Source organism: Hirundo rustica, chromosome 8 (assembly GCF_015227805.2).
Source record: "Hirundo rustica isolate bHirRus1 chromosome 8, bHirRus1.pri.v3, whole genome shotgun sequence".
Classification (NCBI taxonomy): Eukaryota; Metazoa; Chordata; class Aves; order Passeriformes; family Hirundinidae; genus Hirundo; species Hirundo rustica.
This window is the reverse complement of record NC_053457.1, coordinates 27,753,529-27,780,712: the sequence shown is the minus strand read 5'-3', so window position 1 is coordinate 27,780,712 and position 27,184 is coordinate 27,753,529. Positions and strand designations below refer to the sequence as shown.

General features: G+C 38.6%; 1 protein-coding gene across 1 annotated transcript in view; it reads left to right on the top strand.

Moving 5' to 3' along the window:
• The window catches only part of NRAP (nebulin related anchoring protein), a 46,713-nt gene extending 19,743 nt beyond the window's left edge, over positions 1-26,970 (top strand). The window contains exons 18-42 of the mRNA XM_040070748.2: positions 616-717; positions 1,219-1,416; positions 1,637-1,741; positions 4,024-4,122; positions 5,154-5,258; positions 5,713-5,820; positions 6,442-6,753; positions 7,765-7,869; positions 9,968-10,066; positions 11,907-12,011; positions 12,391-12,498; positions 12,923-13,036; positions 14,353-14,550; positions 15,934-16,038; positions 17,067-17,165; positions 17,970-18,074; positions 18,442-18,549; positions 20,146-20,457; positions 21,243-21,347; positions 22,016-22,114; positions 22,233-22,337; positions 23,856-23,963; positions 24,627-24,938; positions 25,175-25,327; positions 26,555-26,970. Coding sequence (XP_039926682.1) covers positions 616-717; positions 1,219-1,416; positions 1,637-1,741; positions 4,024-4,122; positions 5,154-5,258; positions 5,713-5,820; positions 6,442-6,753; positions 7,765-7,869; positions 9,968-10,066; positions 11,907-12,011; positions 12,391-12,498; positions 12,923-13,036; positions 14,353-14,550; positions 15,934-16,038; positions 17,067-17,165; positions 17,970-18,074; positions 18,442-18,549; positions 20,146-20,457; positions 21,243-21,347; positions 22,016-22,114; positions 22,233-22,337; positions 23,856-23,963; positions 24,627-24,938; positions 25,175-25,327; positions 26,555-26,656 — 3,471 coding nt within the window. The 3' untranslated portion in view covers positions 26,657-26,970. The remainder of the gene's footprint in view (positions 1-615; positions 718-1,218; positions 1,417-1,636; positions 1,742-4,023; positions 4,123-5,153; positions 5,259-5,712; positions 5,821-6,441; positions 6,754-7,764; positions 7,870-9,967; positions 10,067-11,906; positions 12,012-12,390; positions 12,499-12,922; positions 13,037-14,352; positions 14,551-15,933; positions 16,039-17,066; positions 17,166-17,969; positions 18,075-18,441; positions 18,550-20,145; positions 20,458-21,242; positions 21,348-22,015; positions 22,115-22,232; positions 22,338-23,855; positions 23,964-24,626; positions 24,939-25,174; positions 25,328-26,554) is intronic.
• The last annotated feature ends 214 nt before the right edge of the window (positions 26,971-27,184 follow it).

Genomic DNA, 27,184 nt, shown 5'->3' with positions numbered 1-27,184 from the left:
GTACAGAGTGAAGAAAAATTTACACAATAAACCCCTAGTGAAATTCAGTGTTTTGAATTGTTTATAGCCTCAAAAAAAGTATTATCATCTACTACAAAGGGAATGCATATTTTTTTGTCTGCTTCCTTAACATAAGCACATGTATACAAAAAATATTCCGAACAAAATCTTTCTAAACAACTTATATCAAGATTTTTAACCTGTAGAGAGGCAGAAAAGGGAGACACTTTTTCTGCAGCTGGAAAGAGTTCAGCAGTGGTGGGGATTCTAAAATCCCATCTCATTAAAAAAATCAAGTCTTGAATTCCTTGCTTGGAATGATTTCTTATCTTTGCCGCTAAGAGCCAGATAATTTAGCTAATCAGAAGAATTCAACTTTATGAGCATATTCACCTCAGAGGGCTGAGTTTTAAAGAATGAGGTTAAAAACCTCATAAATGAGGCTGACCTCGTATCTTTGGAACTTTTGATAAGTCTGGGAAATTTGAAGTGACAAAGAGAGAATCAGACTAAGCTCTCCTAAATTTTGACCATCCAAACAACCAATAAGAAACATATTGCTTGTCTCATGGGTAATTGGAAATATTCTTAGATTTATGCCAATTTTTTTGACAGATTAAATATAAAGAAGAATATGAAAAAACAAAAGGAAAAGCAACTGAAACCAAGGACTCAAGGCTCTTGCACTCTCTGAAGGTGGCCAAGATGAGTAGTGAGGTAAATTATTTCTCTTACTCAAAGAGTGTGTTTCATAATTAGGAAACTTTCAGCAACACTATGCGCTATTGCTGCTCTCACTGTAAGAAATTCTTGGAAGCATTTAACAAAATTGGTTTCCTTCACCATCTGTTAATCTGCAATGATTGCACAGCAGGGGATTTTGGGAAATGGTGTCCTTATTTTTGGGCAGGAAATAACATCCTGTTAAAACCTCAATATGAATAAAATATCATCATATTAAAACCTCAATATAAACACTTCTGCACAGAACTTTCAAGTCTGTAAGGGTATGTTTGAAAGTAAGATGTACTGTAATAGAGAAAATGTCTCTAGAATCTAGAAAATGTACCCTGGCATCTGTTTAGTCCCTTACCTGATTTCTACATGAGTTTGGGCTTTTTATTTGCCTAATCTGCATAAGGACCTGGACGAGAGGCGTGACTTAACATAGCTTTGTAATATCTGGTACAGACAATCTATTTTCGTTCCTATTTCTAGATTGCCTACAAAAAAGGTTTTGAGGAGAGCAAGGCCCATTTCCATCTGCCCATGGATATGATAAACCTGAGGCATGCTAAGAAGGCTCAGGCACTTGCCAGTGACTTGGATTACAGAACGAGGCTCCATGAGTACACAGTGCTTCCAGAAGATATGAAGACCAAGTGGGCAAAGAAGGCCTATGATCTCCAGAGTGATGTAAGATGATGTACACCAAGCTTAACTGTTAAAAACAGCACAAGGATTATAACCTCTTCCATTTGACGTTAATTCTTGTTTCATATGAACACTGTCTGATTGTACTATGGCTTTTAAAAATGTCTTTGCATTGGCTTTGAAACTGGAAAGGGTGCACATGTTCACTTGCAAATATTATACACATGTTCCCTGTGCCAATAAATGTAACTTTCCTCTGCAGCTCCAATATAGGGCGGATCTGACATGGATGAAAGGAGCTGGATGTATCACAGAAGGAAGTCTTAATATACAACAAGCCAAGAAGGCAGGAGATTTGGTCAGTGAGGTAAGCAAAGTTCTCAGACATCGGTCTGTTGTTTGTTCAAAGGTTTACGTATATTTATTCCATTACATTATGTGGAATAGGTAAAGGATTCCTAACAAGGTATATTTGAGAAATGGACAAACTGATGGGCATAATTTAGTTATTCTATAGTTTAGAAGATCCTGGGTTAGAGATTAAAATTATGTTTTCCCTTTATATAATTATCAAAATAATCTGTGAGGTAGAAATCCCCATAGTTGTGCTTCCACCTCTTTTCATTCTCCTGTCCATTTTGCAGATCAGCACTGAATTTCCATGGAGTTTCATGTGCTGCATGAAGTACAAAGAGGCTTTAAGGAGCAGTATTGAAAAATTAGATATTTGTTAGTCATAGTTGAAAATTTCCTTGCTCCTTGGCAAGTAGGAGCTGTGACTTTACGGGCAACTTCAGCTTTTCTTGCTTTTCATTGCTTTTGCTTTATTAATTCATGGCTCTGTGCTGCCATTAACCTTATGTAAGTAAACTTCCTCAGCTTCTTAGCTATGGTTGAGCAGTCTCACTAGTGCTAGGAAAACTAGAGAACAGAGAGAAGAATAAATTAGGGGAAGTTTGACAAGAAGGATAAAATCCCACTTAGTGCTGGAAGGAGGAACAGAAGCCAGTTAGTTACTGGCGATCACACTCTCTGACACCTTGGGTCTCTGACACCCTCTCACTACTCCTACAAGGAGAAAAAAATACATCTTAGAAACAAAAGAAGAGCAGCTACCTCAGATCTGGTGTCTTGCTATGGGTAGACTGATGTCTGCTTCTGGGGTGTGCTGTAGTAATAATCACTTCCACAACTATTTAATCCATAATGATCTGCCTTTTCAATCCGGTGCTGTGCAAGGCCACGAGACAGCTGACAGTCACTTAAACTGGAGACTGGTGGATATTATTTTAGAGATCTCTGTTGCCATACAAAGCCTGGTATTTTGTCATTTCTTTGCAGGATGTCACTACATTGTGTTCCATGCAATGTGACAAAACATGCAGTTTTTAATCTGCCTCCCTCCCTTACAGGTTTCTAAAATAAAGCGATGAGCACCTCTTTGAAGTGCTGTGTGCTTTTTTAACTTCTATTTTGTGTTCCTCTAGCTGAGACACAGTGTAAACTGATCTGTTCACCCATCAGTTCAAACAGAAGAATTTTCTCCTGAAATGCCAGATAATGAAAAAAATGCATTTACACCCTTTCTAGGTGGAATGCCCCACTTCATGACTGAACCAGTAGAATAAGAATTAAATTAAAGTGTTCAAGAAGTTTTTGCTTGGTCTCCCCGGTCACACTGTGGTGTTGAAACAGAATCCTGCATTTCCTTGTGCCATCTCGAAGAAAGAAAGGATGCTTAGCTTGCTCTCAAATGAGTAGTGCAAAAGGTTGAGGCAAAGACATTAATTTAAAACAAGGCTGTTCTAAAGACTTATGAAGTCAATTAAAGTTTTCCATTCACTTCAGTGTGTCTCAGATGAAAAACAAAATGTAAAAGGGAATGAAACTATGGACAGTCTTAATTACCAAACTAAAAAATTAGTCTCTATGCATATTTGTCCATTCAAATGGATTTTATGTAAATACTAGCACCAGAGGATGAGTAAAGAACCATATTTTTTCCCATAACTGAGACTTGAGCCTTGTGGAGGCCTCTCACACCTGTTTATCCCAGAAAGGCTTGACTGCAATGTCCATGCTTAGCTCTGCTTTGAAAAGAGGAAGGTTTTGAGAGAATGGGGAGGATTTTGAATCCAAGTTACTTTCAGGAGTCTGAAGTTGCTCACTCTAATTTAATTATTGTCTTAATAATTTAAAAATATCTCAGTAACACATGTTCAGTGATTTGAACCACCCATGCATGTGCTTGAGAAGTCTCTCGTAAGGAAATGAGATAGTAACATTGGCTGTGTGGCTTATCAGCTCTCTTAGGTGCTGATTTAAGTCATACCCAGGTTATGAACACCACTCACTCACCTAGGTCCTGGAAGCTGTGTAGACAGCACATCTGTCAGCAAAGAAATGCGTGCCTGCAGTGTCAGCAGCAGTGCGTTTGGCACACGGTTGTGCACTGCCCTCCTCACCTCAAAATATCAGCAGTGGGTAGTACTTGGAAGTTTTTCTTGTTGATACCTGTGCTAAAACTGTCTTGGGAATTTACAGGGCACTTCTGGCTCTATCACTCATTTATTTTTTAAAAGCAATGCATTTTTGGGGGAGGGCAAGTACTGTAGAAAGTTTTGTGTAACTTCCTTTAATTTGCTGTAGAAAAAGTACAGGCAGAAGGCTGATGCTCTGAAGTTCACCAGCGTGGCTGACAGTTCTCAGATCAGACATGCCAAGAAGAGCCAGGAACTTCAAAGTGATGTGAGTCCTTGATTGAATTTGTCTCTTTGCAAGCAGCTTAGGCATAATGTGGTCATTCCTGACTTATGTACACCAGTGTGATGGTAAGAGAGCCCCCAGTCATGAAACCTTTCAATATATAAAGCTTCTTCAGATTCATTCTAAGGGGTTTTATTTGTTTATTTGATTAATTCTCTCCTTGAATTCTTTGAATTAGAACAACAGCAACAAAAATTAAGCACCATTGGGAATGGGCTCCTGAACTCTTGCTACTTATCTCTTGTGTGCTGGACAAGCTGCTTTTCTGTGCGTGCAAAAATCAGAATAGTAAATCTCATAGATTTAGAGCTTTATAGGAGGGATGTAAGAAATGTAACTTGGTGAAATGGGGCATATTTTCATAGTTTTTCAGCAGCTCCTCCAAGAACTTCATGGGCTAAAACAGAACATTTAATTTCTCTGCTGTTATAGCCCTGAGATAAAAAATGATGATGATTTCTACTCGGATCATAGAAGGTCCTTGATGTTTTCATTCAAAGTTGTAATGTTAGTCCTCACTGGAGTATTGTGTCAGCAATTACATTTAGGTCACAACTGATCTCTGCAGATTCAGTTGTTTAGTGTTCTTCATTTCATACCTAGAATTCTCTGTTTCTATGTCCTAGTAAAGACTTTCATTCTGCCCAAGAAGTAGCTGCAGTTTAACATTGGGTGAAATATGTTCTTGCATGCATTTTACATAGAGTATGAATTGCTATCAGCTTTATAGCTAGATAAGTAGCTAACTTTGGGAAACAAAGCTAAAGTATCCTGATGTATGTGCTGTTTCACAGCTTCTTTGAAATTTAACTATGAATAGTTTGGTCAACTTGACTCTGTAGGTCAGTTTTTAACTCCATATTTAACACAAAAGTTCAAGACGCTAAAGAATAATTTTGCCAAATTAGTTAACACTTATAAATCCTTGAATATTTGGGGTGTTTTAACCAGTATTCCTTCAACATTAAATGTCGACTACTGCTTATTGACCCTGCTTTCCTTCCTGTGGACAGGTTGCCTACAGGTCAGGGAAAGAGCAGTTTCTTCATCAGTACACCATCAGCAAAGATGACCCTGTCTTCATGCTGGCCAGAGCAAATGCTGCCAATATCAGTGAGGTACTGTGTGATTCCCTCACTCCTGTGAATAGTTACAGCTACTGTGAAATACTTGTTCTGTAGGTAAAAGCTATGTTCTTTCTCAGAGAAGGTCCTCGTGGTTTAGATATAAAAACTTGAAATTTAATTCCATGCTCCTAATGAATAGTAGTCACATCTGCTGTTCTGAAGACTTGCCACTTCTAGAGTTTGAAGCTGTGCATTTTTCACATGCTTCCAGGTGAGTGGCGCACTGACAGTTTCAGTGGGACCAGTGAGACATTGGGGTTGCAGAAACCACAGTATCCACAGTTACAGGACGTAAAGGAAGACACCAGGACCTGATCTGTGGCCATATGGTTTCTGGGCATGGAGTGATGGAGGGACTCATTACTTGAGAGCTTTCACTGTGACTGTAGAACAAACAGAATGGATTGATAGTAATAAAGAAACTGTGCTGTTGTCATCTCTTTAGAAACTCTACAGGAGTAGCTGGGAGAAGCAGAAGGAAAAAGGATTTGTGCTTCGTTTGGATGCTTTGTCATTCTTGACAGCTAAGGCAAAGAGGGACCTGGCAAGTGATGTGAGTATGGACTCCATCAGCCTTCTTTTCCTTAGGACAGCTGACAGTCCAGGTTGCTGCTAGTGCTGGGGATGTGTCACATATGTCTCAGTGCCCTGAGCCACCCTCACTCGATTCATGCTAAGGAGCGACGGAGGAGTTTTCTGGGTGATTGGCATTCTGCAATTACTCAGAAGGTTTGCTCTGAGCAATTCAGAGTTTTCCCCACATGCTGACTGTGTTTTCCTATTCTCATTTTGACCCAAGGGTGAATTTTAGAACTCAAAATGAAGTGGAAATCTCCTGTGAAACATCAAAACTTAATGTATCTATGCCTGGCCAGAAAATTCCTGAAAGAACCTTTTGACCTCTGTGCCTGAAGATTGTTGTTTTTCCTAGAGCGAACCAAAAAGAAAATATTTCTTACAGGTTTTTGTGAACATATTATTATCAAGAAAGGGGTTATTCTTTACAGACACTAATTTCTAAGGCATTTCAGTCCTCTTGTGCAAATGATCCTCTTACTCACTTGTATTGAGACCCAGCACGCCACATCACTCACAGATCATCGCTTTACCCGCAGTTAATCCGTCAGTTTGGCAGCTTAAATCATTCGCTCGTGGTCTGTTTTCTTCTTCACAGGTTAAATATAAGGAAGGTTATGAGAAGATGAAGGGTAAGCTCATTGGAGTAAAAGCTGTGGAGGAAGATTCGCAGATGGCTCACTCCCTGCAGATGTCAAAGTTGCAGAGTGATCTGGAGTACAAGAAGGCCTTTGAGGGCACGAAGAGTCAGTTCCAGATCCCCATGGATATGGTTAACCTTGTTCATGCCAAAAAGGCTCAGAATCTGGCCACAGATATCGGATACAAGACATCTCTCCACCAGTACACAGCCCTGCCTACTGACAGGAAAGTGGCATGGGCCAAGTGGGCCTACGGATTGCAAAGTGATGTAAGTCCAGAGCTTCACGTATTTCAATAACCTCTCATCCAGCCCTTCCTCAGCCCCACTTAGAGCTGACTTTCTTCAGATGTTTGTAATGCCATGACATCTTTATGCACCTAATTTTTCAGCTACTGAACAGTGAATTTTAACAGTAAATATTAACCACTTTTTTCCTCATATTTAAGTTGTGTAGTGTTTTTGAGGAGGGTTATAACTCTGTTTATGAGCATGGCATCTTCAAAGCCTACTTCAAATGCTAATAAAACACTAGGATTCCTATATGATGTACATTGGCTTTTGTTTCCTAATGTGCAGGGAGGTTAAATAATGTATGGGGATAAAATTGGTGATAAAATTCCATATGGAGACCATGTGTTCAGCTGTAATCATCAGATGAACTGTCTGATACTGTAAACAGACTTTCCACTCTGAGGGTGTAAGTCAGAACTTTTCAAGGAGACTGAGATGGAAATATGTGCATGCCTTGTTGAGAACCTTCGTGACATCTTTGAGAAACCTGACTTACAGGCAAGCATTTGAAATTCAGTGCTGTTGGTAGGAGAGATTTTGTGAGGAAAGTGAGAAGTGCTCCTGTACTCTCCTTCCTTAAAGACACATGGGAAAACAAGCAAAACAAAATGCTTTCTCTCCAGTAAAACAAAAGGGTATGGTTTGGGAAATGCTAAGTGTCATTTTCTTTTTATTGCAAGTCATGGATGATCTTTTAAAGAGTGCTCCATATACAATAAAACTGAAGTTAGAGTAAAAATTGCAAACAACAGTAAGGTGTAGACCACTTTTAAAAATTACCTTGCAAGGCATATTGCACAACTGGTGAGTCCTTATACTTCTATTTCTTTCTATATTTTTTTTGCTTTCCTCACAACTATGCAATAGTGAATAAAACAAAAGCAGGCACTAATTTGACTTCATTGTTGTTCCGGAGATGTCTGAATCCTTTAATGGCATTTTAAGTGTATGAGCACCAACAATAGGACACTTTCTTTCCTTTGTCAGAACCGATACAGAGCAGATTTGAACTGGATGAAAGGAGCTGGATGGATAGCCACTGGGTCATTAAATGTGGAACAGGCTAAGAAGGCAGGAGAACTCATTAGTGAGGTGAGATTTCATGACAGCATGTAACAGAATTTGCTGCATAATGTGTGCAAAATGTCTGTATAAAATTAAAATAATTTCCACTCAAAGGGGAAAGAAAAAGGCATACCACATGAAAGCCCTCAAAACCAGGGATAGGACTGGTAATTAGAGGGAAACCAGATACCAAACACATACCAGTAGGAGTCCATATAGCCTTTGCAAAAACAAAGTAGGTGACAAATGAAATTATGAATAATAATGGCAATCAAACAGTGCTCAATTGCTACCCACTAGCCCACCTTTTTAATGAAGCAAAACAGGAGAGATGATGAAAAGATGGAGCCATTGGACCCAGAACCTTCTTTTGTAACAGATTCAGGTTTCCTTCTTGCTCGTTTTTCATATATATATTCATGCTGGCTATTGAAATTCATATAGATATCTCTGTCTGTGGCTATCTATCAGTCCAAGTAGTTTTCATCCTTATTTCTCCCTATAACCAATATCACTTATAGTAGAAGGAAAATTCTAGAGTACTTTGTGCCTGTTCCATGAGACCTTCAAATGAAGTTCTGGTGGAAATGGTTAAAAGGTTCATAGTATTCTGTTTCTGTTATTTCAGAGTTATTTCAGTTATTTCAGTTATTTCTGCTGGCCAAATCTGTTTCTGTAAGAGATTGAATCCTGTGATTTTTCAATAGCTATGATGCAGGACTCATGTATCCTTTCGGTCTGTGAGTTCTCAGAAAACTCAGTCATCTTTTCACAACTGACTGCTTGCTAACACTAATTTTTTCCCCATGTAATCATCTATTGTGAAGAAGGATGGTTTTTTTTAGATACAATAAATGAGAACCTCAGCTAGTGTCAAGCAGGGTAGCTTTATAAAAGCTGGTACAGTAATGCCAGCTGGAATAGTAACTGTGAATCTGTAGAATTATTCTGTTTGGATGTTACAGTAGTGAAAACTGCTGAGTAGAAATTTGACCTCCTAGGCTGCTTATCTCAACCTTTTTGTGAATAGTGAGTAATGTTAGGTTGCTATGAGCTTTATCCTTTTTTACATATAGTGACTAGTCCTTCTAATACTGCTAAAAAGCAATTGCCAGAGTATAATCTCCAGCAATTTTATGGAGAGATGTTCTGGCCAGCACTGCTTTGCCTCCAAATCTGATTAAGATGAGGCATAAACCACTTCTGTTCCCTGTTAAACTCAGTAAGATTGCTCATTTTTAAGATATTACTTTTGGAAACTAAAACATTACTTATAAGCTTATAATACTTGAAAGTGCTTATGTGTTTTACACTGGTATTTTTGATCTTTGAAGGGTCAAGATGTTACTCCAAATAAACTTCTGTGGTCCACAGCTCAGTTTAAAGGAAAATGATGAGCCATGGGTTTATCTCAGGCATTTTCAAAATTTAGTATGCACTGTTTGGAGAAGTGATAGTGGTATTGATAGACTTAAGACAAGTCCTGCAGGAAGGGAAGCTTTTAGTGACCTGGCCAAATGGAAAAAGTGTCTTTTTTTTTTCCATTGAACTGCCTACACCTTAATTATGTATATATAATAAGACCAAGAAGCTCTCAGAAGATACCATGAGTCCTTAACAGCAAGCAAAATTAATATCATTATCTAGAAGATATGCCATAACAATTAGGTACAGTGTCAATGACTGCACAGATTTGCTGCAGGTTTAAGGAGGTAACCTAAACCCCTAAACAATAAGTTGAATAGTTGCCATTATTAACACAATACTAATGTCTATCATTTCTTGCTTAAAGCAACTATAAATTAAAAATACAATTGGTCATACTCTGTGTGAAGTAATGTAGAAAAGATTTTACAGTCCTGAATTCTGGAGTATTCAGGTAAGCAGAACCTCATTTTGAAATATTTTTCTTATATTTAAAGATTAATATTAATTGGCAAAATGTTATTGTTAAATTGAAACAAATATTAATCTGAAAGTACCTAAGACATAAAGATGAGGAAAGAGGAATAATAATTATGTTCACAAATTCACTCTAATCTCCAGCAACCTATGATTTTTCTCTTTCAAATAGCATGAAAGAGCAGCACAAAATTCACAGCTTTGATCTTTTTCTGCTCAACAGAAGAAGTACCGTCAGCATCCATATGCTTTGAAGTTTACCAGTATTAAAGACACTCCTGAGATGATCCAGGCTAGAATTAGTTATAACCAGGCTGTGGATGTAAGTTATAATGTATATACATTATGATTATAAGAGTGGTATCCTCTTTGAACGACCTGATTGAAGCACTGGCTTTCTCTCTCTTTCTTTCTCTGAGATTATCCTTGGGAACCATGAAACTTCTGTATTCTGGTGTGGTGCATCCCACAAAGGGCATGTTTCTAACTTAGATCAGGAAGAGATCCCACAGAAGTGAATGGGATTTTCATACAGAAAGCACTTTCTGTCCCATTTAAAATTTAAAATTTCTGTCCCAAGTAAAATTTAGCAGTAAGGCTGACCTTTGACCTTTAAAGAATTTTGGCCTTCTGATATTCATTAAGGAAGAACATGTTTGGGGTTCTTTACCTTTTTCAAACAGATCTTTCAAATTTTAGTTCCTGCATATTCTTTGGAAACTAAATGTAAGGCAGCATGACAAGGAAGGAAAAATAAATTATTTCAAGCTGTCATCCTGCTGAGAGAGAAATCCAGGAGGGGAAACCTTAAAGGGAAGAATTGAGGCTGTTTGGTGTTTAAACATGTTTATTTTTAATAGAAGAGCGATTTAAAAATATTGTAGACTTAACTGGGATAATACAGAAGTGAATAATAAGCAAAAGTCACTCAAAAAAGACAAGTTTCAAACATGAGAGGATGTTTTATTGTGAAAACTGATATTTTTAAAGTGAAGGAGAAGATGAAAGACTTTGTGTAAAACACATGCTATTGTAATACTTTTGGTGTCTGTGCCTTTGGTTTAATTAATAAGATCCAAAAGGCTTACATCTCAGGCAGGATAAATATAAGTAATTTTATTCCACTGAGCCATAGTCAAAATCAGTCTGGTGCTCTACTTCTTCACACATGGAGTTCTCATTAATTTTCTCTTACGGAGCTGCAATACAAGAGGGTTCAGCTGCTAAAAAAGTGCCAGATGGGTGAAATGAAGGGTAATTCTAATCTAGAAGATCTCAAACTCTCCTGCAGAAATAATAGCCTGGGAAAGGCAAGTCAGGTGCTCCAGACACAGGTCATATCTAAGGCCAAATAAAGGTGTTTGTCTGTACCCATCTGAAAGGTATGATGTCAATGTAACGAGAAAACTGGGCTAACAAAGAAAAATAATATGGAAATGAGAACTCTACACAGCCAGTGCAGGGGAAGTTCCTTTTCCAGTTAATTGTATAGAACTCCTCTTACCTGTCTGCAGACATCCAAAAGTTATCTGGTCCTGGACCAGCTTTCTGCTCTTCTTCCAAGGGTTAATGGGACTGGCACACACAGACACCTCTTCTATGATGGGATAAATCACCTTCTGAGGTGTTTAAATCTCTTCCCACTGACTATTGAGCACCCCTTTGCAACTAACTCTGGAAATAAATTTGGAATAATTGCACAGATAATTACCATCCTATTTATAGGCTAAAATTGCACACCTTTGGAGAGGTGTTTGGGGATCTTCAGCTCCCTGTATTTCTATGGAATTTCAAAGTGTTGGTGCTCACTAACTCACTGCTGCACACCCTTAATCACTACTGTTTATTTTTCTTCTCCCCACTCACATATGTTAGAAGTTTTATCAAATGAATATTCAAATATCTGAATTTTTATATACATTGATTTCCACACTCAAAACTTCGAGGAGTTCCTCTTCTAGCATACTCTAGCTGATAAGCGTATCAGAGTCCCAAAGCCTTTTGAATCCATTTTGACTGATACAATTACCTGTATTTATTAATGCCTCTGCTGCTTTTCTGTAGTGTTTACTTTTCATAAACTTGATTGTTAATGTTTTTATTTGAATTCATGATTGAACATGTAGAGAGTACTTGTTACTGAAATTCATCTCTGTTTGCAGAGGCTGTACAAGGAGCATGGAGAGAGTATAAAGCATCAGTACACACCAACGACAGATCTTCCTGAAATCCTTCAGGCCAAGTTAAATGCTATGAATATCAGTGAGGTATAAACCTGACCTTTAAAGGAAACTGTAAATGTTGATAGTGCTTTGCTGTTTGTCCTAAACAGGAAATCATATTAGATTTCTTTCCTTTCCCCAGTATGTGATCGTTCTCTGGTCTAAATATTTCTGAAGTAATATGGGACATCAAATTTCTTATCCAACTTCACCTACCTTAGAAAGATTAATAATGAACAAATAGTCTTTTATAATGGACATTTGTCTTGCAATAATTCCTGTTGTGCATTGATAGCTTCATTTGTGTTTGCCGTCTGCACTAGAATAGAGTGAAACTCATGTGCTAACATTTCTAGGGTGTCAATAATGCTGCAATGTCAACTCTCTGAACAGGAACTCTTTATTTCTGTTCCATATTTCCTAGACTCATTACAAAGAGTCCTGGAGAAGGATGAAAGATGGTGGCTATCAGCTGAAACTGGATGCCATCCCCTTCCAGGCAGCAAAGGCTTCGGGTGAAATCATAAGTGATGTACGTGAGCAAGCTGATACTGTCCAGTAGGATGTGCCAGTCACTCCAGACTGTATCTGCCCTGCTGAGTGACTCTAGCTGGAAGCAGCATGTCCAGCCACCTCTGCATCTGAGAGACATGTGGCCTCAGACTAGTTAGTGGTGCTTTTGGAGGTGCAACCACAGTGAGGTGTTATTGGTAAATAAGCAAAGGCAGGTTTGTGAAAGCAAAGCTGAGCAGTTTACCTGTTTACCTGGACAGTCACAGGAATTGCAGCTGGGTGAGGTCTTCTTAGAACCCACTAAAGCTTCATTCAGATGTATGATCATACTGAATATTATTAGAATTTACTATATTATGAAAACCCTTTTATTCAGGTTTTAACAGCTGGACTAATACTTCTCTTTACTCCTGTCCACATTTCTCTTCCTACTTCCTCTTTAGCACAAATATAAGGAGGCATTTCAGAAAATGAAAGGGCAGATGGTTGGCTCCTGTGGCCTGGATGGTGACATTCGTATTGCTCATTCAGTCCATGCAACATCTCTGCAGAGTGATGTAAGTACGAGGAAGAAGGTGGGGGCAATTCTTGAATTGGTTTCCTAACTGTGTATAGTTCCTCAAGGAAGATGCACTTAGCTGTGGACTAGCTGTGGAATAGCCTACTTATTTAAAACTTAGGGCTTTCTGTCCCACTTTCCAGATATTTTAATATAATCGTGATATTCTTGCCATTCTTCTATGTTATTTACAGTAACATTAATTTGACAGTAAAAGAAGCCTGTGTTCTAACACACTCCCCTGCTTCATACCACTGCTGACTGTCACAGCATATTTTACTCTGTGAAAGCATCACTCAGAGGCAGGTCTAGTTGAGAATTAGCACTGGTCTTTGTACCGAAGTAAATAAAATTAGTTATTCAGTGTTTATTTTCACTTTATTGTGTTTCTGAAAAACCAAAGTATGAATGAATTTATGTAATTTCAATTTGGACTTTTTTGGTTGGAGAATGGTTCCCACCTGGTCTTGACATGTGCTAAGAATCACATTATTGGTTGTTTGCTTATAAGAATTGTAACTCCTCAGTGCATTTTGAAGACTATGGCTTGATCCAGAAGGCAGTGAAATATGTGGGAGTGTGTTCATGGTTCTCAGAAGTACTGGTCTTGTAGTGATGGCAGGCTTAGACAAACAGGTAATAGAAAGTGTCTGAAGAATTCATCCACCTGTCAGGTTACTCTAAATCTTTTGATGACCACCAGTAACTCTGGATGTTCATTATCCCTGTGAACAGCCCGAACATCTCAAATTTGCATAATCTGACTGGGAAATGTCATATGAAAAAAGTTCTTTGAAGATTTCTGCACCTTTCTTCTTCTGGACAGAGACAAGAAGTGGGAAAAAAAAAAAAAAACAACCCATCACTAAATATTAGCCAAAAATTATGAGACTAAACTGGTCAAATCAACAAATATTTTGACCTGAGGTTTTGTTCTAATTCTAATATAAATAATATATACTAAGGCAGTAGCTGTCCCTTTTTGCGGCACTTTCTAAAAATGCAGCTAATTAGGACTTCTCTTGCCAGTTTGGTTAATTTTATAGATTCAATGTATCAAGATTTAACAAAAAACTGAATAAAGAAATAATAGCTTAATTGAATATAATACAGATGGTTATTTTTTGAATAGACTGCCACATATTCTAATTATAATTATTGGTCTTTCACAGTATGGTTAAACAAGTTAGGGAGGTTTTTTTAAAAAGAATAATTTATGCTGCAAAATGGAAGAAATATGAGGGACGTCTGATCAAAACCTGAATTTTAATTACTTCGCTGTGATATCTATGAGATCTGTTTCTCATTTGACAGGTGAAATATAGGCAAGGTTTTGAGGACACAAAGTCTCACTTCCACCTGCCGCTGGATATGCTGCCCTTGGTCCATGCCAGGAAAGCGCAGTCCCTGGTGAGTGAGCAGGAGTACAGGCAGCTGCTGCACCAGTACACTGCCTTGACTGACGACGTGAGGCTGCGCTGCGCCAAGAACGCCCACAAACTGCAGAGTGAGGTAATGCCAAAGTGTCCCAGGGATATTTCCCTGTTGGTTCTGGTGCAAGATGGTTCTGCTGCAGCTCACTGACAGCTGGTAACATGTGTCTGAGCAATAGCTGAGGGAAAAACAGTGGCTGTTCCCCCTTGATTACATGTAGGAATGAGATATTTATCTCACTGGGCAGTGGAACAAGGTGTGTGATCACACTACTCTGAGAGATAAAGTCTAGCAGTCTTTGATAATTGGGTAGAGAAGGGTTTGCAAGTGAGGATGATTGGACAGTTGGTAAAACCACCCTTTTTAAGGTCTTTCTAACAATGTAAACCCTTTACTAACTGTTATTTACAACCTGGTTTGGTGAAATTTCATGTGTACTTTCACAAGAATGATTTGGTTTGTAAGACACTTACAAGCTCCGGTCCAAGACGCATCCACTGAAATTCTAAGGATAAGCTTAACTCCCTATGTAGTCTTGTGTAAAATTAACTAAACAATGCCTTACAAATCTTTAGGCAGAGCCTTGAGCAAAGGGCTTTTCATAGATCACATTGTCCCTGCAGACCTCAGGAGGGGCTGTATCTTAAAAACATACCTGGCCACGAAATGCTACCGTATATCACCTTAACTCTTTCAGCCAACAGGCTTAGAGGTGACAGCCTGTGTCCAAACAAGTATAACAACAGATGCCAGTTGTGTTGCCCTAATTTGGGTGAAACATACATAATCAGAAATTCTGAGGCAGGTTTCCATCCATCCTAGTCCTCATCCTTTTCATAATCAAATGAAATAATATTGTTGTAATGTATTTACCTGGAACCTATTGTTAACTTTTGAAAATTTAGTTTTTATAGGGAGTCCCTGCTAGGGTTGGTGGTCTGGAAAATGTTTGAATGAAGTGTATGCAGTGGTTCAGTGCTGTTTTTCCTTAGCATTCCTTGCTTATATTATGACCATTCAGAACTGTTAAAAAATAAGGCTAGTTTGTCTGCAGTTCCTCTTAAAAGAGAAAACCCCCCATATTTTCTTATGCTTTTATAAACTGGTTGTATTTTATGTATATTTATAAATCAGTAATATCTACCTGTGATTTATGTAGTATATATGAAGAAAATTAATCTACCTAGCAAAGGTTTTTTCAAGGTTACAAATGGAAGACAGGAGCTGAAGCAGCATTTGGTGTTCATGAGTCTCAGTAGCTCAGAATCCTGCATCTGTGCTGTAGGTCTGTCAGGGCTGTATTCACACAGACACATCCATAAACACAAGATCTTAGGGCAATGTCTACAAACTCTCTGTGGCAGATCCTAATTTTAATGGATTTATTGTATATTTTTGGATGAATAAATATAGGGCATCTCAAATGCAAACTCATAATTACTTCTGCTTGGTTTTCCTTAGAATTTATATCGGTCTGACATGAACTTTATGCGAGGCGTTGGATGTATTACCCCAGGGGCCCTGGAGATTGAAGGGAAGAAGAAAGCTTCTGAACTCATCAGCGAGGTAACAAAAGAGGGTTTTGATTTCTCCACTACGAACAAGAGTTTGCCAGATGTCTTTCTATTAGACTGGGCTGGCAAAGTGACTCAGTGGATAATGCCAGACTCCCTCCCCTTACGTTTGATCATTCCACTCGTGTCCTAACTGCAGATGGGTGAACCTGATGGAGTTTTAGGCTTTGCAAACTTTTCTAACTTATTTTGCAAATCTTTTCTCCTGTGTTTCAGACCCAGGAGGTGGTTATTTTATGTTAGTTATTTAGGAATTTAAATGGGCTTTTTCAATTAAAAATAAAGCTGTGCCTATCCCCTATCCGTAATAATTACCTTGTACTATTTCTCTAAAATTAGAATGAGCTTTGCATTGTCCAGAATATCACAGGGTTCCCATCTCTACTGCTTTACAGTTAGTCTGTTTTCCACCTGCTCCTTTTGTGCGCTATTGTTTTTCTCCCTCTAAAACTGGACTTTTATTTCATCTGACATGTTCTCTCCTAGTCTCTCCTAGTTTCAAAACTTGCTTTTTTTGCTCATATTCACATAGATGTGAAATGAGAAAAAGTAGGAGTTGTGTTCTGGGGAACAAATCCCCCCTTGCAGTGATCTTGCAGTTGTTTTGTTCACAATTCTGACAATCAGACCACAGGCCAGGGGAAACCTTGTTTTTCCCTCACAAAAATATACAGTGGGCTTGTCCACGCCTTCTCTCTCTGGACTGGATTGCTTTTGCTGTAATTCTACTTACCCTGGGTTAATGACACCAAGGGATGAAATAACCTCATTACTGTTTTCAGCATATTCAACATGGCAGCACGTTCACATCTTGTTCCTTATTTACTTTTCATTTCCCCTGTGAGACTTGAATGCACCTAACTCAGAATAGCAAAAGGTAAATTAGTCTAAGGATTAATAGACAAACTAGAGTTTTAAGCACATGAAGCAGTACTAGACCACTGGAATTGGAAAAAAAAATCCCTTATCTGACAAGGCAATTTACTTATTCTGCTCATTTTTCTTTGTGTGTGAACTCAGAGTAAATATCGTCAGCAGCCACATTCCTTCAAGTACACATCGGTGACAGACTCTCCTGGCCTCCTTCATGCAAAATTCAGCAATATGATTGCTAATGAGGTAGGCTCTCCTAACGTGAATCAGAAAATATGCTTTTCAAAATGCAGCAAGCTGGGGATGGGGAACTGGGAAAGAGACAACCCAGTTCTGAAAGCAAAATGCATCAAACAAAGTGAAAGCATCACTGATTTGTGCTTTTTCACCCTTAGATCACTTTTTTTTTTTTTTCCCTTCTTCCAAACATTTAATACCATTTTTAATTCAATCTATTTCAAAAAGCTCACATAGTATCCATACAACAGAATTCCATTATCAAGTTTTTTGTATGAAACAGAGACTCAAAAATCAGGACTGTGGAGTGTTCTAGAGGGAGCTCATTTGCATACTATGATCCACCTTTGAAGGCTCCTAAAAGAGCCTTTTTTTTTTTTTAGAAAAGAATCACTTTTCTAAATTCTGAAAAAACAAGACAAACCTATAGAAAAAAAATCAAAATTATACATAATAACTTGAAGAAAAGATTCAAGCTAGAAAATACGCCCAGTCTACCAGAAATGCTTGCCTTTTTATTTCACACACATTCATTAGGTCCTTGAAATTCTTAGGTCTGCTTTTGCCCTGCTGGGAACGTAACAATGCAAGGCTGAGAATGTAGTGGTTTGGCATCATCATATATTTATAAAAATTAGTGTAAATGTCCCTTATGCCCAGAAAAAAACTTTGTAATTTCAATGATATACTCAGCTACTTTCAGTGATGGCTGACTACAGTTGTCACAATCATTTAACAACTTCAGTACTGCTGTTGTGTTATTGAAACAAGAGAGAAAATTAATTTCTGTTGTCTCTTTGATCTCTTTCCTAGCGCCTGTATAAAGCAGCAGGAGAGGACAGTCGGCATCACTACACACCAACATTGGGTCTGCCAGAGTTTACACGGGCAAGAATAAATGCAGCCAACCTCAGTGATGTAAGAATTTGTTCTGTGTTCCTTAGAATTTATTTCAGATGCAAGATGAATTGCGCAGTGGCAAGGAAGATGGATAAGTAGAGGAGATTTGAAGTCTATTCTATTTAAGTTTTCCCTGATATGATTATAATTATATTTATCTCCATTAGCATATATACGGTTGCGAGTAAATTAAATCTACATAAAGAATGAGACATGTTTTGTCTGAGTTAGTAGGATTTCCCAAAGACAATTTTTAAAAAAAAATCCTTTGATTATAAAGAATGAGACTGTAACACAGAATAACAAATGAAAGATGGTTCCTTTGTTTGTTCCTTTGTGCATTTAAAAGTAAAGCAGCAGTCTACATTTGCCTTTCCTACTTTAGGCAAAATACAGAGAATCTTGGCATAATCTACGTGCTCAAGGCTACAAGCTGACAATGGAAGCACTCCCATTCCAGACTGCCAGGGCCTCCAGAGAAATTGCCAGTGATGTGAGTTGAATGATTCAACCTCCCTTCTTGCCTAATTTCTGTTAACTTCATGTAAAACAATGTCTAAAGCAGATTTTACTGAATTAAAGCAACTCCATAACCATGTGAGACAAGTGTGAGACAGAATATATTACTTATGAATGAGATTCTTTGTGTGAATTAGGAAAAAAAAGAAGAGCAGGAATAGCTGTTAATCGGGAACCAAGCCAGGTTAAACATCTTCCAATGGGAAATGGCAAATGCACTGAAGTATTTGCAAACAGAAAAAAACAGGGATTCTGCTTTTTTTCAGGCTTTTGGCTCCTCATATTATAAAGTACCCACTACCTTTGTCCACTCTGTTTTAAGCTGACTTTTGGAAGTATTTCAAAAAGTGGACTTTTGTTTAGTGTTTCCAAATTGAAATGAAGTCAGAAAAAGCTGAGGGTTCTTTGAATCTCCAAAAATCAGGAGTTACACCTGTCTGGTTAGGAAGTAAAAATCAATGCAAATTCCTGTAAATATGTATCCCCTTAACTTCTAAAACAGAGGAAACAAGTCATCTTATCTTTATAAGCATCCTATCATTTGGATTGTTGTATGCAAAACACTCAGACATGGTGGCACCCATTTCTCAGAAAGCCTAAGTTCATCCCTCCTTCACAAGGTATTTAATAAATTCTAGGAAGATGGAAAAAGTCTTCATTTTGTTGCATACTTTTATGTGATAAAATATGAATATATTTCACATGTGTTTTTTTAATGAAGCAACTATTTCTAGTTGTAATTTCTAATATATACTTAACCATATTTTGCAGAGTGCTTTTGGTTACAGCTTCAGATCTGCTCTAGAGGGTACAAGTCCATAATAGAATTACATCCACTTACAACAGATCTGAATTTGGCCCTTCATCTTGGAAGCACTTTATAAACATTAGATGCTGTAATTTAATCCCTGCAACTCTCTTGTGTGGTAGATAAGTGTTATTATCCCATTTCAACTACATTATGAACTCTTCAGGGCCCAGGCCTTCCCTTTAAAGTTCTAAGCACCCTGTTGATGCTGTATAAATAAGCATTATCCTCATCATCACTATTTCACAGAGAGGATAAATGCAAGATCACAGGGAGAGTCATAGTCCCCGCTAAGATGAGAATGAGGAGTTGCTGGTTCTTATTCTTTCCAAGAAAACTGAATTTACTCTTTAAAATAGCTGGGTGGTATTTGCAAATCTGAAGGCTACAGAGTGCATGGTGTTTTGCTTTTGTATAGATTTTTTTTTTCCTTATGCCTTTTGTTTGTTTCTCTGACATTCTCATTGCTATCAATGGGAATAAAATTCCCAGAGAGATAATAAAATACATGATTTGAGGTTAAACATGATCAATGTTTTGGGCATATTCAGAAAATGCAATGAGATGCACTTCACTTTAATGCTGCAGCTCCTGTGGTATTCAGATTTGAGAGCAACGAGATATTCAAACAATTGCTTTCTAGTGCTACATATCTTAACTGGCTTTACAAAAAACACAGATGTTTCAGTAATTAGTCTTATCTGGAATAGCCAGTCTAAGTTTGGCACATTTTCACTTTTACTCTTTCTCTAAAATTTTTAGTACCAATATAAACACGATTTTGTGATGGAGAGAGGAAAATGCATTGGTGCCAGAAGTGTCCTGGATGACGCCAGGTTGCGGCACTGCTTGCATGCTGCCAAATTACAGAGTGAGCAAGAGTATAAGAAGGGATCCCAAGACGTGTGGTCTCAGTTTCATCTGCCCATGGACATGGTCAATCTTGTCCATGCCAGGAAAGCCCAGGCCTTAGCGAGTGATCAAGATTATAGAAAGAGACTCCATGAATTTACAGCGCTCCCGGAAGACATGAAGATGAAATGGGCTAAAAGAGCCCACATGCTACAGAGTGAGGTAAAATCTTCCTTTTGGACCCCACCAGCACATACTCTTGAGCCTGCCTAGGGAGAGATGGGATAGGATGTGAAGGAGAACCTCAGGCCTTGGCTCTTGCCTTTAGAACACCAAATCAGGACTCCAGACAAATGGTGATGGTTTTCCCTGATACCCTCACTGCCCAGTAGAGTACTGTACAGCACATGTGAGTTAGTTGATTGTCATGTCCTTTTAACATGTAGGGGAGAACAAAAATGAAAAATGGATGACTGGATTAAAGTCACAGAGTGCGACACCATGACTCTGAAGTGAAGTCAGGATTGTTGGGATTGCAGGCACTTTGCTGGCTTTCATTTTTATTGGGTCTGCCTGATTTTCTTTAATAGATTAGGAGGTAAAAGCAAGCCTTTAATGTGAGTAAAGAAAGAGTAATGTGTCCTCCCAGAAATGGGGTTAACGAGGAACCATGAACCAGATAAAATAATTAGTATTCCTGACTGGAACTCACCTCATAAAATTATTTCAAAAGAGGTTTTTTTACGCCCAGTACAAACAGGTTATTACTTACTGCTTTGAGTCATACTAATTCACTCGTGGGGCCTTCTCTTGTAACTTGCATATGATACATTATTTAATTCCTGGTGGAACGAACAAATGCAAACAGTTTGGCTTTACGATCTGATATGTGCATGGCAAATGAAAAACCTCAAAATGTGAAAATGAACAAGGGAGGTTTTTTTTAAAAAAAACCCTTAATATCTGTGGATACAAAACTGATAGTTAATGATTTTCATTTTTCACAGCATCGCTATAAATCAGACCTGAACTTCATGAAAGGAGTTGGTTGGATGGCTCTGAGATCTCCGCAGATAGAAAGTGTAAAGAAGGCTGGAGAGCTCATCAGTGAGGTAACTGATAAATCTTTCATGGGATAGCAAGTCTGTAGGAATTGTTTACCATCAAGGCTCCTCGTTACATGACACTTACGAATGTAGCTTATCATTTCCTTTTGATGTGGGAGCCTGTTTATACAAGGTGTAAGTTACCAAGAAGCAGTACGGGAGACACAAGTCCACTGTGTGACACCTGCTGAATATTTTCCATTCCAAATGAAACACAAGAGTATAAGCAAAACATGTAGCAATAAATAAATGCAGGAAACTCCATTATGAAATTCTAAGCAGGCGGTTATGGAAGTTGTATAGAAAGATACAGCACTGATAAGCGCACTGAAGGGACATTTGCCTGCTCAGTATCATGCATTAATAGAGAAAAATTATGAGCTGTCAAAAGCGTAGTGTTCAAAAGCTTTTTGCATGTGAATTTTTAAGTGGGAAGTCCTTTGCGCACACACACACATAGACATCCGCACAAAAAAGTTCTGTGGCTGATACAAAGGCATCCCCAGTCCCTAGCTGAAAGAGCAGCTGAGACCAAAGCAGAACAGTGGCTTCAGGAAAGTGTCTTTTATATTTTACCCCAGTTATCACACTCTTGGAATTGTCATGTATCATTAACAGAAACATCTTGTGTTTTCTTTCCTTTGTTTGTTTTTGTTGCCTCCTGCCCCTCTCAGATAAAGTACCGTCAGAAGCCAGGTAGTCTGAAGTTCACTGCTGTGGTTGACTCTCCGAGTTTGATTCATGCCAAAAACAGCTACCTCCAGTGCAATGATGTAGGTTTCATTCTAATGTATAACTGATCTTAACTTTTGCTGTACCGTAGTGCATAAAAGAATTGATCTTGACATTGCTTCCAGTATCATCAGCATTCAATGACTTTTGGCCCCACAGAGACTGTACAAGGCTGGAGGTTGGGAAGACAGGCACAGGTACACCCTGCCCCCAGATCATCCAGACTTTATCCGAGCCCGCCAGAATGCACTTTACATCAGTGATGTAAGTAAACCTTCTCGTTCGGGGTGGTGACTTGGTAAACTTGTTTGGGAGTAAAAACTTTCATGTATGTAGGAGCCAAGTTCTCTGAGCCAAAGAACTGAAAGAAGCCAGTGGCAGTGAACAGCCAACATGTTGCTATGTTTAGGCTGGAGGAATTGGGAAAAGTCTGCTAATTTTCCTTTTGAGCATTTGTTTAATTTTCTAGAGCAGTCAGCTATTATTAAGGATTTCAAACCTTCATTACAGATATGATTAGTTACAAATTAAAACCTTTTTTGTCTTTATTTGGGTGAGGGAGGAGGGAGAAGCCTCTTTCTTAGACTTATATACTACATTTCTGAAGAACTTTCTGCAACACTGTCTTGGACTGATCCTTTAGGCATTGTTGTCATCAATCTGGGTGTAACTGAATCAGCGAGTGGAATTACTTTAAAGAGAATTTATTTGCATTATCTCATATGGAGGAACTCAGTCTATTCCTAATATCCTGTTCCCTGACTAAATAGCTGTTGTCTTTACCTATAGGGTCAGAATGACCTTAGTTTTTAAGGAGCTTTGAGATATGTGAAAGAAACAAGTAGAAATTACATTTTTGAAGCAGTTGAGGTAAATGTAAAATGGCAAACACTGTGTGCAAGGATTGCACACATGAAAGGTCAGCCCTGTTAGCAGGATGTACAGTGAGGCTTACGTTGTTTCTGCCCTGGCTTGCAGGATTTCTGGCATCTCAGTTTACTTTATTTATCACCACCCAGCACTACATTCATGAGTGAAACAGAAGATTATCTTAAAATGTGGAGTGGATTTTATGCTTCTTTTTGTATGGTCACAAACCCCAGAAGGGAGGACTCAAAGACTTACAGAAAGTGAATGAATAAAATCAGAAAGGGACAGCCCAAAGTGTCAGCTAAGTTACCATGTCTGTGTATAGGACCTGCAGACTGGAAGCTATTTTAAGAAAGCTACTAATGGAGGAAGAACCAAATCTAGAGCAATTTCTCTTTAGGATGTAAATGTGATTCACATCCTCAAAGTCACATTAAATATGTTCGAACCAGCTGTTATTCCACATGAGTTAATGAAGCCACATGTGGCTGGGGATAGAGATGAGGATCATTTGAAAAGCTTGAAATAACTGGTATTGAAATTATGATGCCAGGAAACCCAAGGCACTGCGAGTGGATGCATCAAAAGAGAGAATAAGGGCAATATCAATGCAATATTGATGTGACTGATGCATCACAGTTTCTAATAGAAATTAAATCACATCAAAAACAACCACATTCAAGTACAAAAGGAAACCCTGGTGGCACTTTTCAGATGAGGCATTTTATCATGATGGTGAGTAGAAAAGAAGTTGAAGTGCTATAGAACTGGATCAAAACCTTGGAGATGGTACTGATGACTCTTGATACAAATAAGCCCAGTAGGATAAAACATTTATTATTGCAGTTATGGGACTGCGTTTAAGAAACTGCAGGGGGAAATGACTGTTTTGTTCTTTTCTTTTCAACACAGAAATTGTATAAAACATCTTGGGAACAGACAAGGGCATCTGGCTATGATTTTAGGATTGACGCCATCCCGTTCCAGACAGCAAAGGCTTCAAGAGAGATTGCTAGTGATGTAAGAATTGTTCTGTTTCAAATACTTCCCAACCCTTTTCCCATGCCACCCCATCCTGTAAAAATGGGCGAAGTCTGACGTGAGTGAACTTCGTCCTGGTGTGGAAAATTGGTGATACAATGAAACAAAGTGCTGGTTAAGTGCAAAGATTTCCAACTAAAGGCTACCATTAATAATGTCCAATAGCAGGCTGTTCTGTCTTATGTCCCAAGAGTTTTTCTTGGGAAGAAGACATATTATGATTCAATCAAATTAAATAGGTATTAGGCTATGAATAGTTAAAGCATGGTCTAGGATAAAGTGGGTTATCTTTGAACACAGAAGACCACAGCTGGCAAGAAAGCTAAAGATGGAGGAGCTTCATTGGTTGAGCTGTGTATTGTGTGTACCCATGAGTGCAACAGTAGGGGGATCTCTGATTACTTTTGAGGGATGAGCATTTTGGGCCCCCTAAGTCTTTCCACTCCTTTAAAAATGAGCACAAAGGTAATTCTTCTAAAGTGTCTTGTTAGATTAGGAGATGTAGTTTGATATCAAACAAACCCTTGGTCTTTGTGCACTACAGGAAACATGATTGATAGCCAGGGGAGGATAAGATATTTCATAACAGAATTTGAAGGTAATTTGAATGTGAAAATGAGATTTCCTCTGCATTTCCTGCAGTACAAATACAGAGAAGCCTTCCTGAGGGACAGAGGCCAGCAGATTGGATTCCTCAGTGCAAATGATGATCCCAAAATCAGCCATGTCCTCAGAGTGGGTAAACTCCAGAGCGACCTCCAGTACCGGAGTGATTATGCCCTAAACATGGCACAGTTCCAGAGTCACCTCAACCAGCCAGGATTCCTCCATGCCAAGAGAAGCCAGCAGCTTGCAAGCAATATTAACTACCGGCAGCCCTTGCACCAATACACTTGTGACCCTGAGCAGCTAAATGTGAAACATGCAAAGCAGGCCTACCAGCTGCAGAGTGATGTAAGTGTGGCTGAGCGACACGGTCCTTCCCTGGGCTGGGGGCTATCTGTGCAATCTCCTTTGCAAACCTTACCTGCCAACAAAATCACCTTGAAAGAACCACATTCTGCTTGATAAAATCGAATAATCTATTTATTATTGACTCCTTTATATGCTCTTTCTTGAATACCCAGGGCATGCAATTTGGTTAGAGCTCAACAAAATAATACATCTTGGTGCATGTTTAATTCTCTCAGGTAAAATACAAGTCTGACTTGAACTGGCTCAGAGGCATTGGCTGGACTCCCCCAGGTTCTCACAAAGTTGAAATGGCAAGAAGAGCTGCTGAGCTGGCATACCTTCGGGAAATGGGATTGCTGCGTGCTTCTGCTCAGTGCAGTCCTGGAGCTGTAAGTAGAGCAAACCATTCTTCTCACAAATCCCAACAGCTGTGCTCCTTACCTGCACACATCCTGTCTAAGGCTTTTGAATGCTCCCTGGAGTCTACAGTTCTCCCTATCATCTGAACAGGATATGTGCTCTTCCCTTGTGAAGTTTTGTGCCTTAGTGTACATCTTAATTTGAGGGAACCATCAAAGGGAATTCAGCAGTGTCAGTGGTGTCATATTAGGATGTGTGATGTGTTTTCCCCAGTTTGTGGATGATTTCAGATCTCCAAGTGGCCTAGTACCTCTGGGGAAAGCAGAAGCAGAGGAGGAAGGGACATCACATGCAACCCCCATTCTCTTTTCCTAATTTCATCAGGAACCATGTGTTGCCATGTAAATCCATGTTGCCATGTAATCTCCACTGGCAGCTGTATTGACAGGCTGAGTGTAGGCTCCTAACAGCATAATATGTGCTGTGGGAGGCTTTGTACAAAGGGGCAATGCTCCAGCCTCCTCTGTCTCTGTCCAGCTAAAGGCTGAAGATGTTAAAAGCAGGGATCTTCCAGGCTTTCCTTCTGCCTGCCTCCACAGGGATGACTCCCAATCTACAGTGTCTCAGCACAAGAGAGCAGAAGTCCATATAGGGATCTCGTAGCCCTTACAGTTAGGAAGCATTCAGCTACAATAAAATAGAAGCACTGCACTTCAGATACTTTGATTTTTAATTGTTAACTTTGGTAAGAAGTCGAGCAATAAACCAGACCAAGAGAAAGAGTACATACCCATGATTTACATTCCCATCTGAAAAGTTACTCAGAAAATATGTGAAAACTAGGGTTGAACAATGGAGGCAATGGGAACTACAGGCAAAACCTTCTTAAGTCAAAGGTATGATAGTGATCTGATGGTCCCAGGGAAACCTACTGGTGTGCAATTCATGTGGAACTCATGTGTTTGCTGGTTTGCTTTTTATTTAGGGTTCAAAATAGAAACTAGGATTGAGCACACTTAGTCCTTTGGTATGTGAGGTATCTAACTTACACGAACAGGTCCATTTTTTGCACTTCTTCACAGCAGAAATTCGCTCAGTGCAGAACGGTGATTTAGATTTTCCTCTTTTTTTTTTTTTTTTTCTTTTTTTTTCCAGTTGTGTAATTTTGAATATGAAAATATTGTTAATAGAATAATAGTTAAACCCCTCTCCTATCCACTGGCTGGTTTCACAATTTTTTGGGTGTGATTTTACAGGATCAGTTGGAGACAGAAGGATCTCAGCAAGCTGGAGTCAACCCTGATGCTTCAGAAATTCTGCAAGTCAAGAGAAGGCAAATGCAGCTCTATCAAAAATAAACAGAAATGTGACATAACATAAATATATTTTCATCTTGTCTTGCAAATCCTGTAGCTTTTCCAGTTTTCTGGGAAACACAATAGATGGCATTTAAGAATTTTTGTTTTAAAAAGCAACCAAAACATTGCAATTTATAACTGATCATTTTATTTTTGTGTGGATTCTTTGTGATTTATCACTGAATGTATTACAGATTCTGCTATTTATTTAAAGCTGTAAATGAAATTAGTACTAGATGACTGGCAGGCTCAGCTTTGTACCACAGATAGTAGAATGTGGAATAATTTGTAATGAATAAATCAGGTGACTCTTATTCCATGTTTGTAATTTTTGGAGATTTTTATGTTCCTGGAATATTGGCACCATTGACCTATGAGAGTACAAAAGCACAATTCAAGTGGTTTAAGAGATGAACGAGTCAAAGGCCAGTGGGAGAAAAGTTATGACTGACTTGCCAAAGGCAGGTCTTCTAGCAGACATCAGGGAATCTGTTCTAGACTATCAGATGTATTCAGGTCACAATTCTT